The following is a 16,316-nucleotide window of genomic DNA, read 5'->3' on the forward strand; positions in this document are numbered from 1 at the left end:
CATATTTCCCATAACAGTCCCAATCCCATCATTTCTTCCAAGCAAGACAACTGCAGTTATAATATATCCAGGTCAGACTTAAGTATGTGATGAAAGAAGAACCAGTACATAGGCTATTTGGGTAAATAGTGCTGCCCAACATGTGCCCACCTTTTCTCAAGTGGGGGTATTAATTCATGTTCATTTTCTTCCCAGCTGCCAATTTTCACAACACTTAGGAGCATAATTCTCTTTGAGACTTCTACCCCCTTCAAATTCAGTTTAATTGGGATGAAGTATTCAAAAGTTACTGCTGTGCAGTCTATCCATCTCCACTGTACACCTTATTTACTTAAAAAACAGGCCAAAAAGAGAAACAAATCTAATGTAATGTTGGAAAACACACAAGCATTCAGCACACCCAAAAATTTAGTAGCGATACACCTCACCCATCTTTAAACAAACCCCAAAACATACCGTTTTTTCCTCATTTTCAAATGCTTCTCTTGCTTCTTCATAGCTACATATTTCTTCTCTGCATTCATGTTCTATGTCACCTTGCTTTAATTCTTCCAGAAATGTGTTGGCTCTTGGGTATCTTTTTAACACAGAATTGGCTTTGTCCTCTGTTAAGAACACTAAATAAGAGGAGAGACAACAAAGGTCACTTCTAGAACAGATATCCAAAACCTCAAAGAATTACAGAATCATTTAGGTTGGAAAAGACCTTTAAGATCATCAAGTCCGACCTAACACTGCCAAATCTACCACTAAACCATGTGCCTAAGCACCACATCTACATGTCTTTTAAATACCTCCAGGGATGGTGACTCAATCACTTCCCTGGGCAGTCTGTTCCAATGCCTGACAACCCTTTCACAGAAGATATTTTTCCTAATAGCCAATCAAAACCTCCCCTGGTGCAACTTGAGGCTGTCGTATCTCTTGTCCTATCACTTGGTAGGAGAGACCAACACCCACCTCACTGCAACCTCCTTTCAGGTAATTGTAGAGAGTGATAAGGTCCCCCCTGAGCCTCCTCTTCTCCAGGCTAAACAACCCCAGCTCCCTCAGCCACTCCTCACAAGATCTGTCCTCTAGACCCTTCACCAGCTTTGTTGCCCTTCTTTGGACACACTCCAGCACCTCAATGTCTGTCTTGTAGTGAGGGGCCCAAAATTGAACACAGTAATCGAGGTGCGGCCTCACCAGTGCGGAGCACAGGGGTAAGATCACTTCCCTGTCCCTGCTGGCCATGCTATTTCTGATACAAGCCAGGATGCTATCGGCCTTCTTGGCCACCTGGGCATGCTGCTGGCTCATATTCAGCCGGCTGTTGACCAACACCCCAGGTCCTTTTCTGCTGGACAGCTTTCCAGTCACTCTTCCCCAAGCCTGTAGCATTCCATGGGGCTGTTGTGACCCAAGTGCAGGACCCGGCCCTTCACCTCACCGAACCTCATACAATTGGCCTCAGCCCATTGATCCAGCCTGTCCAGATCCCTCTGTAGAGCCTTTCTACTCTCAAGCAGATCAACACTCCCACTCAAACTGGTGTTGTCTGCAAACTTCCTGAGGGTGCACTTGACCCCCTTATCCAGATCACCGGTAAAGATATTAGACAGAATGGGCCCCAATACTGAGCCCTGGGGAACACCACTTGGGACCAGCCACCAACTGGATTTAACTCCATTCACCACAACTTTTTGGGCTCAGCCATCCAATCAGTCTGTTACCCAGCAGAGTACACCTACCCAAGCCATGAGCAGCCAGTTCCTCCAGGCGAATGCTGTGGGAAATGGTGTCAAAGGCTTTACTAAAGCCTAGGTAGACAACATCCACAGCCTTTCCCTCATCCACTAAGCAGGTCATCACCTCGTCATAGAAGGAGATCAGGTTAGTAAAGCAGAATCTGCCTTTCATAAACCCGTGCTGACTGGGCCTGATCATCTGGCTGTCCTGTATGGGCCATGTGATGGCACTCAAGACAATCTGCTCCAAAACCTTTCCTGGCACCAAGGTCAGTCTGTAGTTTCCTGGATCCTCCTTCCGGCCTTTCTTGTATATGGGCATCACATTTGCTAACTTACAATCAGCTGGGACCTCCTCAGTTAAACAAGACTGCTGGTAAATGATTGAAAGTGGTCTGGTGAGCACTTCGGCCAGCTCCCTCAGTACCCTTAGGTGGATCTCATCTGGCCCCAGACTTGTGTGTTTCAAAATGTGCTTTCACGAATTACAGCTGTTTCAGAGTCTTCCATTTTATTTAATATGATAAAAGGCCTTTCCTAGTTTTGTTGTAAGTAGTTAGGCCTACAATTTCAGTAGTTATTGCTAGTCATCAATGCTATGAACCTCAATTCAGCCTCACAGCCACGCATGCTTAAACAAGATCTAAGCCAGTGCCTAAGAAGAGGGCTCTGAAGAGACAGGCACATGCTTGGCTCAAGTGACTTCTTAAACTAAGATGACACAGAACAAACAAATCCCGCTTGTGAACATCCAAAAAGGTATTTGCAACTACCTGAGGGCATCACAGCCAGAACACTCTGAAGTTTTTGATGTAAATATTTGTGAATATTACCCAGAGTCACACACACCAGAATAGCTGCATTTATCAAAGTTGAAATCTATACATTTTCTTAAGCAACTTTTAAACTGACTTGTCCCCTTCACTCCAGAAATCTCAACCATGAAATAGTGACCTTTCTGGAGGGGTGTGTGGGAAGTAGCCTCTTTCTGTTTTCTTGAATCATACACAAAACCTCATTTATTTGATAAATCAAACAAAACAACCCCAAAAAAGCAACCAACTTTCTGACACAGGTATTCTTTATTTGCTTTCCTTAGTTTTCTGTTCAAGGAAGAGAACTGGAAGCAACCTCGTTTCTTCTGATGTTCCACCTTTCCCTCAAACTCCCTGACCCAATGATTTTTACAGTAATATGCAGCAACTGGAACACTCTAAAATCCAGCAGACTGAATTACCCAGGAGGTACATCTGCAGTGAATGATGCAGAAATTCTCCAGGTATTTCAGGTCAGGAAGCAAGAATATCATGCCAGTGCAACCCTGTTCCCGGGCTCTCACTGTCAGCAAGAGGGGCTAATTATCCAATGCACTGCCATACTAATACACTCATACCACTTTCCTGACCTATGCAATCATTTCTGCACTGGTTCATTTACAGCTAGTCTGGGACCGTCAATACGCTGTGAAGATAAACTCTCACTGTCTGCTGAAGGACAGAGACTGACTGGTTTAAGCAATGATTTATCTATTATTTTAGATGAATCAGTTGCTGGGGTTTTTTTCCTTAATTATCTGATTTTGAATTTTAAAAAAGGATGGCAGCAAGTCTACAAAGATGATCACTATGCTTTTGATAGATGTGGTGGCATTTTTCAGCTACTAAGCTACTACATAATTATGCTGATATACTTCAATTTCATTTTGTTTAGTCTCTGCAGTATACTTTTGTTATTAATTGTTAGACAAGCACCTTCCTTTAACAAAGGATTAAATGAAGATTTGAAGATTAAATTCCAAAACAAACACCAGTCACCCCTATACTTTAAACTGAATACATGTTGTATGTACATGCACCACACAAATTACACTATTCTTGATGTTGCCAGAGGTTCAGTGCATACAACTCTACAGTTGCACCTATCACAATTTTGGTTTTCTACAGCACCACAGCTGAGCACATGGGCACCTCCTATTGTGTAAGTGCACTGACTAAATAACATAGAAATTAATATTCAAAAATCTCTTCGAAAAGGAAAGAAAAAAAATGATGGCTTCTTTCCATTTCCCACACAATTCTCCTGACTCCCTTCTAGGCCTGAAGAACGTGCTTTCTTTTAACATGCCTCAGTGATCACCTAAACATTATGAGCTGAAGGACTCATCCACATCAGGAAGCCAGCATGCAGCCATGCATGAGGATGGACTGACTGCCAGAACTCTACCTACTTCTCACCAGCTCCTCCTGTGGGCGTTCCTGAAGTGGAACAAGCTACAGCCCAGACTCTCTTAAGAGTGCCCATATGTGGAATCACTGAGGAGTAGAAAATGCACTATAAATCAAGTTTCCATTCCTTCAGCAGATAAAAGCTAGGGAATTGCATTTCACAGCTGGAATCTGTCCCAAAAATAGCAGTGAGAGAAACTACGACAGCTTTGTACTGGATGCAGAGGGAAAAGTAGTAAAGAGGAAAATGCAGGTAGCTGAAAATACCCTGATTTAGAGCTTCTGGCTCTCAGAAACAATATACAAATCTTTGTTTCTGCATGCACTTTCCAATTTACCAAAGAAGCAAACAGAATAAAGGTTTAAAAGCTGGTATGTTACAAAATATTGCATTTGTTACAAATTGGGATGAGTTTCTATGTAATAGTTTAGTTTTCCAAAAAGAGCTAAGCATACATTTCTGCTTCAAAATGCATTAATGAAGAACAGCAAAACATTAAAATAATTCAATATTCAAGAATGGTGAATATATGACTATCTAAAAAACCCAACATTTTTATTTAGCAATTCATATTCAGAAAGCCTCTGTCTTCTCTCACAATACAGTATAAAAAATGCATACATCACAGAGACAAAAAAGCCCACTGAGGAAAATAAATCACACCTCATATTAATTCTGAATGTATCTGATAAATAATGATCTATGATTAGTCCAGACCAAGAATGGCTTTTGACTCTGCAAGGCTAGAAAAAATGAAGTATATTAATTTGTTTGGTTTGATTTGACATTTTTAAAGCTCTGCACGCTCCTGGTGACTTTAAATCCTATTGAGAAGTCAATACAAATGTAGCAAGGAAACATAAAAACATACATTGATCAAAGCAATCTTGATGGAGATACTGATTGAAATACAGTGATTTAATGAGAATCAGTCATTGCCTGATGAATCCTACAAAAAGAGATAATGGAACCATATTGCAGACACCACTTAGTATTCCAGGACCATCATCATGTAGACATTCAGTGATAGTTGCATAGGAGTGTGTAAAAAACCCCGCTCTGGGTTAGATGCCCACCTAGCCATGCTACAGAATGGCTCACTTCACTACAGCTGTTACTATGGAGCCGAAGATAATCATGAAGAATTGCATGTGGCAAGAATAAAGTAATGAAGCAAGATAAAACTCACTTTTTCACTTTGTTAAGGAGATTAACTAGCAAATACAAGAATAAAAAAAGAAAAAAATCACAATTATGATTTTGGCATTACGTTAAGATGGACATAGAAACAAATAATCTAAAGTCTCTTCCTCCCCCCCAATTTTTGTAGAATATAGATGAAGATATAAAACTACCAAATTTAATGCATTTGAATACACATTTATTTCTTCAGACATGCTTGTGCTCTGTGTGTAATTGTAATACTTGGCTTTTAGCAAGTTTTTATGTGTCAGAAAGCTACAAAGAAAATAATTCTAAAGTCTTAGTTTCACTTACTGTTATTGAAGAGAGTAATACAGTCAGATCAATCTCTTATACATTCTCCGGAAAAGCTGTGTGCTATCATAATAGTGAATAGATATTCTAGCAAGGTGAAATTCAATCAGAATCAGAGACAAACAAGGGCACAAGAGGATAAATACATATCAGCCTGCCAGCTGAAGCTGTCACAGGCAAAGAAAGTAGGCTTCAGGTCTTTAGCAATAGAAGGAAAAGGTGGCAGCGGTGTGGGAGAGGTATTCTGAGACACAGAAGTGTTGCTGAAGCAAAGCCCAGGACATCCTCAACACCAAACCCAGCTCTATTGAGACCACTAATAAGGCTTCCTTTTTCTGACTCCTTACCATCACCCAAGCAGATTAAAGCCACCTCTAAATATTAGAAATAAACATTTAATTTTAAATTTGAAGCTGCAGCTACCAATGAATTTGAATCTTTCTGTAGGTGATCTTAATAAAACTATTTGGTTTGCACAGGGCAGAAGGGAGAAAAATTATTTGAGCATTTACTTATAAAGCTTGAAAAGTGACATCTGCTCTGAGAATCCGGAAATACTGGGACAAGCTTAAGAACAGTTAAAACTAAAGTAGTCAAGGCTGGAAATTCAGCTCTGTGGTCTTCAATCTGCAGCTAGCCTTCAAAGGTCCACAAACGAGTCTGTGATGATTATTATGGTCTGCATATAGTACCTCTGTCAAAACAGTACTATGATTCCAGTTCAGTTTAGTGTGGGCAAAGATCTGCATCATATATAACACCAAAACCAGTTCAACCAGTTGTTTTGTGCAAACTGACTGCTATTTTGAGCAGAGGACAGTTTGGGGTGTGTTAATGCCCACTTCACAGGAGACAATATAAGGATAGGGATAACAATATAGGGAATGCACATTCATCACTAAGTTAACTTACCGCTATCCATGATGATTACTGTCAAAGCAGGGAACTTGCAAATATCAAGTCTGTAAACAAAAGAGGAAACATCCTGTTGAGTTTGTGAATTACCATGAACTTGGAAAAGTTTCTCTTGATTCCCAAATATTGTTACAAAAACATCAGTGTTGAAAACCCTGTGATCAAGATTAATCCCTCTTTTGAGTTGTACCAGTACTACACACAGACTAATTTCAGCAGTATAGGAATACTACCCAAAAAAAGGTAACTCCTGTGAAACGGTGAATGCTTCAACCTCTTCCAAAGCTTTCCATATTTAGAATACGCAAAAATCATAATACAAAACAGAAGGTGTGTATCATTTTAAATGAATCTGCAACCTCTGTTTAATCTAATTGAACTTGAAAGGCATTACATTCTCCACTGTAATTACTTATACCTTATCTAAGACTTCACTCTGCAGAGATCATCAAGTCAACTCATTATCTTTAGTCTATGGATCAGATTTTTTGAAATCAGAACGAACACATGCAAATTCATTCAGAGTCTGCTACTCATTAAAAGAGGATGCCTGCATAAAGTTCAAGGGCAGAACAAGACCTGTGATTTGGCAAATACATGAGAGGATCCCAACCCGCCCTGCAAGAACTTACATGTACTTTATACCTCATCTTGGAAACAGAACAGACAAGAGATGCTCTTAGTCAAGAAAGTGCCTGAAGCTCATTGCACTCACCAGGCAGAGTCGACAAGAACTGCATCTGAAGGCAGCAAGAGTAGTCTGAGGGACTGTTTTCAGTTTCTTGGAGTCTTTGTTAGTAAAGTTAGGAAAAGTTAAGAAAATAAAAGCTTTCAACAAAGTACAAGAAAGGTGTAGCTGTCCAACCAAGTTGGTAGAAAACCATGAGGTTAAAGTTTTTTTACTAATAAATTACCTACTCCTAAAGGTTAACATTAGTTCTACTTCAGAGGCCAGGTTACACATCAACATATCATACCATACTAATGTCCTCACTCTCCGTAAAACCAAAACCTCATAAGCAGATCTCTGTAAAAAAAATAACTATGCACAAAGGTTGGCCATAGCTGTTGTAATAAACAGAGGGAAAGTTAACACTTCCAGCATGGCCTGTCCAACACTGTAGTTTGTAATGCAAGAAGAGACTGCAGTACTTGTAAAGACTGCTGCTGAAATGAATGGAGCTCTATAAAGATATCCCAGTCTGCTAACAAAATTGTAGGATTGGGACCACAAGACACATGGGATGGAGGAGTAAAGTAATTTTAAAGCAAGTTCATCAAATCTCTGTAAAGGCAAATAAATGTGAATAAACAGCAGACATTAAAGCACTCTTAAATCTCACCACCATAGTGCTTAGCTTTTCATTACCAAGTATTGTAGGATAACAGAAGCAGAGGGTTTAAAAAATTTCTTCAGAATATATTTAACTTCTTTTAATAGCCTGAATTTTTCTTAGCAGACTACTCTATGCAAAGTCAGAACTGCCACTTGCTTCTTGAATAAAATTAAAATTAGTGACATTTCTGGGTAGTCATTGTTACAACCCAAATCTCTCTGCTGAAGAATCTGCCAACCTATTAATAATAAACAGGTCACAAAAAAAATTGGCTACTTGTGTAACTATTCTCTTCATTGGTTAGATCATGAGTTTCTTCTGCCATTTATTACCCGCCAGTTTCAGGTGTTTGCTTTTGCAACAGTCCCTCAAATAAGATTCACAGCAATAGAAGAGCAAGACCCGTGAGTGCTCACTTGCTCTGCTGAGCAGCAGTAATACAGTGCATGAAATGCACCTTGACAGGTTTCCCCTTTCTAATGGGGACGTTTTTCTGCATTAAATTTCAGTTAGTCTTTAATATTTCACTCTTTTAACAAATAACTTGGGTGCGGATTTCAACAACATTAAAAAAAAAAAAAGCAGAACACATGCATCCACATCCATGCTTACTGAGTCACAACTAGATGGCTCTGCCTACTGGGAACTGTGGTGGAAACAAGGGGACTAACATGCCTCTCCCTTGCTACAGGATGTTTTCCACCAGGAGTGTGACACTGCTGAGGAGCCAGTGCTGCCCTGGCACCTGGCACTGGGTGCTTGCTGCATTGTGATCTTTGGGAACGAACATCAAAATACTGACATACACAGATTGGGAAACTGGGAAAAATGTGGGGGAGAAAAAAAAAACCAAAAGCCAACCAAACGGAAAAACACCTTTTATTTTCTTCAGTGGAAATTAAGGCAAGTGTATTATGAGCTAGTGACAAAAATAAAGATTTGCTGAATTGGCAGCAGAACACAAACTGCAGTTCTCTTTGTCCTTCCTTCACTACAAAAGGAACCAGTGTGCCCTTCCCTTTCCGCTTTCCAGCAGCTCTGGTGCAGAAACTTCCCTTCAACAATTTACATTTAAGTTGATTCTTACAGCAATTACAAGTATTTAGAGCTCCCTGGAACTAGTCATGGCCATTTTCCTACAAATCTGTGTCACCTTTATGCTCCTCTGTCTCCCCTCTAAGTATGCCCCCTAACTTCTTAATTTCTAAGCTCCCACGAAACATAGCTAGCTTCCTGCTATGACACCCAAATACCTACCGGGCAAGGGGCTGATTGAGGACACAGACAATAGTCCCCACAAATAGGCAAACAGGCAAAATGCCACAGATTGTACCTTACTAGTTTACTGTTTCAGGAGCCCCTCTTCCAACTACCTTCTATATATTAAGCCCTCCACACCCTTCAAGAGGTTATACATCACCTTAGATTTGTTTGTGGAAAAAGCGACACCACTGTGGACACTATAGCCAAGCTGAGTGTCAAATTCTGAGTTCAATGGTAAACTGACATACCTGACCAACAAGTGATCTTTTCTGCCTGCCTACTTGGCTGTCAGAATAAAGGCAAAAAACAGAACAAAAGTAAAACAATCAACCATCCACTTCTAGTAGAAAATAAAATGACTCAATAGGAAATACAGTGAGTTCTAAAGCATATGAGACAGCAAAGGAGACATACCAACAAGGTCCACGTTATTTATCAGCAGTATTGTGCTCACCACCAAAGGGCTGTAGCATCTTAGTGAGCAGCAACATTTTGCATGAATGTTTTAAGGAACTAATATTGAAGTAACAAACCAAGCTGTACCTTTCTTTTCACAACTAACCTTTTTTTGTCAATCCTGAAAGTGCCCAAACCTTGTACACACTATGTATAAGCACAAAGCACAGGATATTTTTATACACACTTCCAAAGCTGGTAATCATATTCTAGCAGTGCAGGGTATCCCTTAAACTGGGAAGCTAACTAATTTCAGCATTAAAAGTTGCTGGCTCAAGACAATACTTCTGAAAGAATTTGTCGCATTTGTTAAGATAACCATACTTGGCTGGCAGGTACACCTCTTCTGGGTACATTTCCTGACTACAAGTTTCCATTAAACTTGTGTGCAAGCGCGTGCCATTAAAGGACAGAGGATCTGATGGAGGGCACACAAGTCCAAACTGCCATCACTATTCTCACTCGTTGACTGTCATGTATTCTAGGGAAACAGAACATCAAAACCAAAGCAAGTCCTTAATGGAAGGGATACAAAGAGAAGGGAAAAATAAGGATAACAAAGGCACCAGCAGTATTTTTCCTCACTCAGTTCCTCACTTGCCCTGTTAACAGGGACTTAAAACACTGCAAGGCCATCATGCTTCTCTCACAACTGGGGAGGGATGCTCACTATGGTACCCAGGCAGGGAAGAGGGAAGTGGCTTTTTCATTCTGCAATACAACTCTAACAGGGGCTACAGCTGCTAATTTCAGTTTTGTAATCTGTACAATTAATGAGACCACTGGGATGCAATTTATAACCAGATGCTACACAGAGCTATACCATTTTTAAAAGTTATAAATATTTAGGTTCTTCTGAAGCTTTTTATGAAAGCAGGTACATTCAAGGGACACTGCTAACTAAATCAGTAGATGTTCAGTCTAAAAATAAACGCCCTTTTTCTAGTCCTCAACACCAAACCAGATGCAATGCAACAACTGAAACACTCCCTTGGGAGGTTTGTTTAAAAGAAAAATGAAAACCTTAAATAATTACACAGGAAGACAGATGATAATTATCTGACTGCCATTTATTCAAAATGTATTATGTGCCTACCTAAAAATCCTAGTCCCACCACATGTGTCTTTTACATCCTTGGAAAAAATGTCACAGAAGACTACAATTTTACTTATTATAATCTGTTTCAAAAGAACTTTTTCCCCAGGAAAAGTGCACAAAAGAATTTACATAGATTCAAATGCTGGAGAAATACACTGATTTTTCTCTGAACAGGAAGTCCATAGTTTAAGGATATGGGAGAAGCCTGTATTTAATAAGTTTGGTTTGCTTGCAACAGTAAGGTTTTCCAGGGAATTCATGTGGGAATAAAGTGGGATGGAACACTTTGGAAACCACTCTATCAGACAATGATACAAAAGATTTGTCCCACCTGAGACTACATGGGACAATGATAAGAGTGAAATAAGAACTGAAAAAACCCTCTGCTTTGTAGACGCTATCCAATCACAGCATTATAACACATTAATTTTGATTACACAAAGACCCAAACTGCAGACCAGATCCCTAAGAGAAACCTGTACTTAGTAGACTGCCATTACGTCTTAAAACCAATAACATATACCATTACTCACAGAACTAGCACGCTGAGTACAACTCAGCGCCCTGTTAGCAGAGAGAAGGTGGCTCCTCATGACTGCAGCTGGACAGGACTTCAGCTGGCTGAGACTGAAATCTAAAAGCTTCTGCCTTAACTTCATTACCCGTCCCGGACCTAGTGTTTTTTGTTGGTTTAAAGCTACGACAATATTCTGGCTCGTTATTTCCTGGTTACTTCCAGGCTCCTTCGGTTCAAAGGGGGAGTTGCTATAAACTAAGATACCTCTTTCTTCCCCTTCCCTTTCAAAATCAGACAAGAAGAAACTCCTGATATACACATTTTGGTAAGACATCTGGGAGGAGAAGTAACAACACTCTCCCTTTGGCGAGGGAGAATTTTGGTGGGTTTCATTGTTTTAAAGTGCATGGGGACCATCTGGGACAGTTCCTGGGAGGCATAATTGAACACTTATGAAACTATCTGTATTGAAATCTGAATTGCACAAATCCTCACAAGACCATGCCTTTCTGAGCAGCCTACATATCAGCGTTTCAGACACCTCAGTCTTCTGTAAGCTACTGTTAAAAGACAGTGCTTTAGGTTAGACAATATCACTATACTTTGGGAATTCTAATTTGAAGTATTTAACTTGATAATCCATTTAAGTGTTGCCATAACAATAACCAATTCCCCTCCTCCTTTTTCAAGTGGCAATGGTGAACAATTAAATAAAGCTTTCACAGTAGGATGTGTTTTTATCCTGGACGTGAAACTAATGATACTGTGTTACTTATCCATTCTACTTTCTGTTCTCCCCCCCAATACCTTTAAACTAAATTTGACACTGAAATTTCTTCTTCTGTGCTACCACAAGTTTTCCATGAAAATCAATGACCAAGAAGAACAAAGAAAATCCATTAATGTTCTCACTGAAGTAAAGATGGGGTTTACCAATTCTGGCAGTATCTCAGGAAGCATGGCGCCTTTGGCAGCTGTAAATCATCGTCCATTTTCACCAGCAAAGTAATCAGAAAGCATACACCATGCTCAGGACCAACCACAGCCTGTACAGATCTTTACAAGCTGGTAAGTCAAAAAAAGCTGAAGAGATGAGAATAGGTAAAGAGTGCAGCCAGCACATCAGAGGTGTCAGAATATTGTGGTGATTTGGGTTAGCAACTGTGTCACAAGAATAAGCAGGTCAGAGAAGGGAGGAGAACTCAGATTAATAAAGTATGAAAGGGCAAAAGGTAACAGAGACAGGAAAACTGCTACATTATAGTTCTGGTGACCTAATGGTGACCTCTGACCTAATTACTGTTTAAGTGTCAGCTACTTTGATATTATCTATTCTAACTTAGGCCTGAATAGCTGGACTCTATCTGAAGCAAGTACATTCGTCATGAATAATAACCTCTAAGTGCATTATGTTTATCTCTATCCATGACTATATTTACATTAGCCAGGAATGAAGAGCAATAGGAGTGAATCACAGAATGGTTTGAGTTGGAAGGGACCTTAAAGATCATTTAGTTCCAACTCTCCTGCCATGGGCAGGGACACCTTCCACTAGATCAGGTTGCTCAAAGCCCTGTCCAACCTGGCCTTGAACACTTCCAGGAAGGGGGCATCTACAGCTTCTCCGGGCAACCTGCTCTGCTGTCTCACCACCCTCACAGTAAAGAAGTTATTCTTAATATCTAACCTAAATCTACCCTTTTTCGGTTAAAAACTGTTACCCCTCCTCCTATCACTACACCCCTTGATAAAGAGTCCCTCCCCATCTTTCCTGTAAGCCCCCTTTAAGTACTGGAAGGCTGCTATAAGGTCTCCCCGGAGCCTTCTCCAGGCTGAACAACCCCAACTCTCTCAGCCTGTCCTCACAGGGGAGGTGCTCCAGTCCCCTGATCATCTTCGTGGCTTCCTCTGGACCCACTTGAGTGGGTCCATGTCCTTCTTATATTGGGGGCCCCAGAGCTGTACACAGCACTGCAGGTGGGGTCTCACAAGAGCAGAATAAAGGGGGAGAATCACCTCCCTCGACCTGCTGGCCACACTTGTCCTGATGCAGCCCAGGATACGTTTGGCTTTCTGGTCTGTGAGCGCACATTGCTGGCTCATATTCATTTTTCCATCCACCAATATCCCCCAAGTCCTTCTCTGCAGGGCTGCTCTCAATCCACTCATTGCCCAGCCTGTATTTGTCCTTGGGATTGCCCCAACCCGTGTGCAGGACCTCACACTTGGCCTTGTTGAACTTCATGAGGTTCACACAGGCCCACCTCTCAAGCCTGTCCAGGTCCCTCTGGATGGCACATCCCTTCCCTCCAGCGTGTCGACTGCATCACACAGCTTGGTGTGGTCGGCAAACTTTCTGAGAGTGCACTCAGTCCCGCTGTCCATGTCACCAACAAAGATGTTAAACAGCTCCGGTCCCAGTAATGACCCCTGAGGAACACCACTCGTCACCACTCTCCACTTGGACATTGAGCTGTTGAGCACAACTAGTTGAGTGCGACCATCCAGCCAATTCCTTATCCACCGAGTGGTCCATCCATAAAACCCATGTCTCTCTAATTTAGAGACAAGGATGTCGTGCATGACAGTGTCAAATGCTTTGCACAAGTCCAAGTAGATGATGTCAGTTGCTCTTCCCTTATCCACCAACGCTGTAACCCCATCGAAGAAGGCCACCAGATTTGTCAGGCACGATTTGCCCTTAGTGAAGGCATATTGGCTGTGACCAGTCACCTCCTTGTCTTCCATGTGCCCTAGTGTAGCTTCCAGGAGGATCTGCTCCATAACCTTGATGGGCACAGAGGTGAGACTGACTGGCCTGTAGTTCCCCAGGTCTTCTTTTTTTCCCCTTTTCCAGTCAGCAGGAACTTCACCAGACTGCCACAACTTCTCAAATATGACAGATAGTGGCTTAGCCACTTCATCTGCCAGTTGCCTTAGGACCCGCAGATGCATCTCATCAGGTCCCACGGACTTGTGCACCTTCAGGTTCAAAACCATTTAAGGAACCTGATCTTCTACAGTGGGAAGTTCCTCCTTCTCCCAGTCCCACTTTTATCTTCCGTGTCTTGCGTGGTGTGGTTGGAGCCCTTACTAGTGAAGGCCGAGGCAAAAAAGTCATTGACTACCTCAGCCTTCTCCATATCCTGGGTGACCATGTCTCCCTTTTCCTTCCAGAGAGGGTCCACATTTTCCCTAGCCTTCCTTTAATCACCGACGTACCTGTAAAGGCTTTTTTTGTTGCCCTTGATGTCCCTGGCCAGATTTAATTCTGTCAGTGCTTTGGCCTTCCTAACTTGATCCCTGGCTACTCAGACAGTTTCTCTGTACTCCTGAAGAATCTGAAGAACAAAACAGCTGTACTGAGGACCCAACGTTAATACAACACGCACATTGAGAATTTTACTTTGGGATAGCTCTAATTTGATTCCATGAGCTGAACACTGTGTGGCAGTGGGACTGCAACAGGTATGCTCTTGGAGTGTATCTTCTGGTTTACTTTCATCCAAAAGTAATGCAGTCTGAGTGCTTTGAAAGGATTGTGCAATGTAAACCAATGCACAGTAAGCGGTGATAACTGGGAGTTATGCTTCCAAAGCATACTCCTCATCTGAACCAAAATGCTACTGCAGATACAGTCAATGCATCCTGTATGACTACACTCAAAGTAGTAAGAAGCTGTGAGGAAGGAAGCTCTGGGTAAACAGCTCCTCAGCAAAGGACTAAAGGTTGTTATGGGTTGACAGTGAATGTCTGGCAAAACTTCCTGCACAGCTACAAAATCTGACAAACAAGTTGAGAAAGCCAGAGGTAACGTGAGGCTCTCCCTCAAGCCAAACACCAAACAAAAAAACCCCCCAGAAACAAACAAACCTCACTACAGTAAGAGATTTCTGAAGCAGTCTATGTGCTTATCTCTTGTCTTCAAATACTGTGTTCTTACTGTGGAAATTAAATACTGCTAATACACAAGATACCTCAGGGCCCAATCTAAGAGCTAAAAACCTGAAATCCCTGAGTGTTTGCTCGGAAACATCAGAAGAAAGACACATATATAGCTAATCTGGAAACTAGGAGACAACCTAGCCACCCCTCACCTCTCCCAAAAGACTCCACAAACAAAAAAGCACATTCTCCCCCACACACCCAAAGAATGGAAACTTGCAATTACAGACTACAAAATTAACATCCCATTTATGATCACCATTATCAGTATTTTCAACAACTTCCTCTCCAAAATTTTACCAGCTTCTAATATAATGAAGTAACAAAGTCAATCCACAATAAGCTAGGCAAACTACATTATGAGCCTTTTGCCTCACATTTACAGAAGGCTGAAGTTTTTTAAAATACATTTTTAAAAGTTCTTTTAGTATACTAGTAAAGTGACAGCTGCTTACTGAATAGTGATCATGTATTTTTTTAAATTTATAGTAAGATAAAAAAATCAATGGACCTGCTAGCTCTTTTCAAGAAAAACACACACGAATTGTATCAGAATTGCTGCACTTTTATCGCATGTTTTCACTCGCAGCCTCTCTAAATTATAAGTTTTGAACGTGCACTCATTTCATTTTCCTCCCTTATTTTGTTCCCCTGTTTTCATACAGATGGAACATTTGCATGTGCTTTGTAAATTACAAACAAGCCAACTTTCATTTTGCAGTTCAGACCATCTCCCCATACTTTACAGACACCAAACTGAGGAACGTTACTCAGCAGCTCTCAACTCCAGCTGGAAACTGGATTGTATATGTATTAAAAATTACATGCTGCTTTTATTTAAAAGAAGAAAAAAGAAAAAATCCTCTGTGTTTAAATAATGACTGTATAACAAACCACTCAGTTCAGAGAAGGCAGACATTCAGCTGATCTAATTGAAACACACAGAGTCTGTCCGGCTAAGTTTGTGTCCTGGCTATATACTTGTGACCAGAGAAGATAAACACATTACAGCTAACCATTATTTCTCACAATATGAGAAGCAGGAGGGTACCCACTGATCTAAGCTGTCATGGGTGTAAATAAATCAAAGGACCTGAATTTTCACATAGTGCCTAAGTTATGGAACTTGCTGCTGTAAGATGCTGTTTGGGACAAAAGTAGAAATAGGTTTAAAAAACAGAAAGGAAATCAATAAATGAGGAAGAGATTTGGTGATTACTATAACACAATTCTCCAGACGTATTCTCTATCCCATTAAGTTTCTAATCTACTGATAACCAGGACTTTATCAGGGAAGGCTCACTCTGTCCACGCTCTGCTCTGAGACTCTT

The 16,316-nt window shown here is 41.0% G+C and overlaps 1 protein-coding gene across 3 annotated transcripts in view; it reads right to left on the bottom strand.

Annotated features, from left to right (window-relative positions):
• The window catches only part of PRRG1 (proline rich and Gla domain 1), a 37,505-nt gene that overhangs the window by 11,221 nt on the left and 9,968 nt on the right, over nucleotides 1-16,316 (bottom strand). The window contains exons 1-3 of one of the 3 annotated variants that reach the window (XM_074858560.1): nucleotides 7,001-7,078; nucleotides 6,366-6,415; nucleotides 457-617 (exon numbers count right to left, since the gene is read on the bottom strand). In XM_074858560.1, the coding sequence (XP_074714661.1) occupies nucleotides 457-617; nucleotides 6,366-6,375 (171 nt within the window). In that variant the 5' untranslated portion in view covers nucleotides 6,376-6,415; nucleotides 7,001-7,078. Of the gene's footprint in view, nucleotides 1-456; nucleotides 618-6,365; nucleotides 6,416-6,786; nucleotides 6,827-7,000; nucleotides 7,079-16,316 lie in introns of those variants that run through there. The other 2 variants (XM_074858561.1, XM_074858562.1) reach the window with 2 other exon arrangements.

Source organism: Strix uralensis, chromosome 2 (genome assembly GCF_047716275.1).
Source record: "Strix uralensis isolate ZFMK-TIS-50842 chromosome 2, bStrUra1, whole genome shotgun sequence".
Taxonomy (NCBI): Eukaryota; Metazoa; Chordata; class Aves; order Strigiformes; family Strigidae; genus Strix; species Strix uralensis.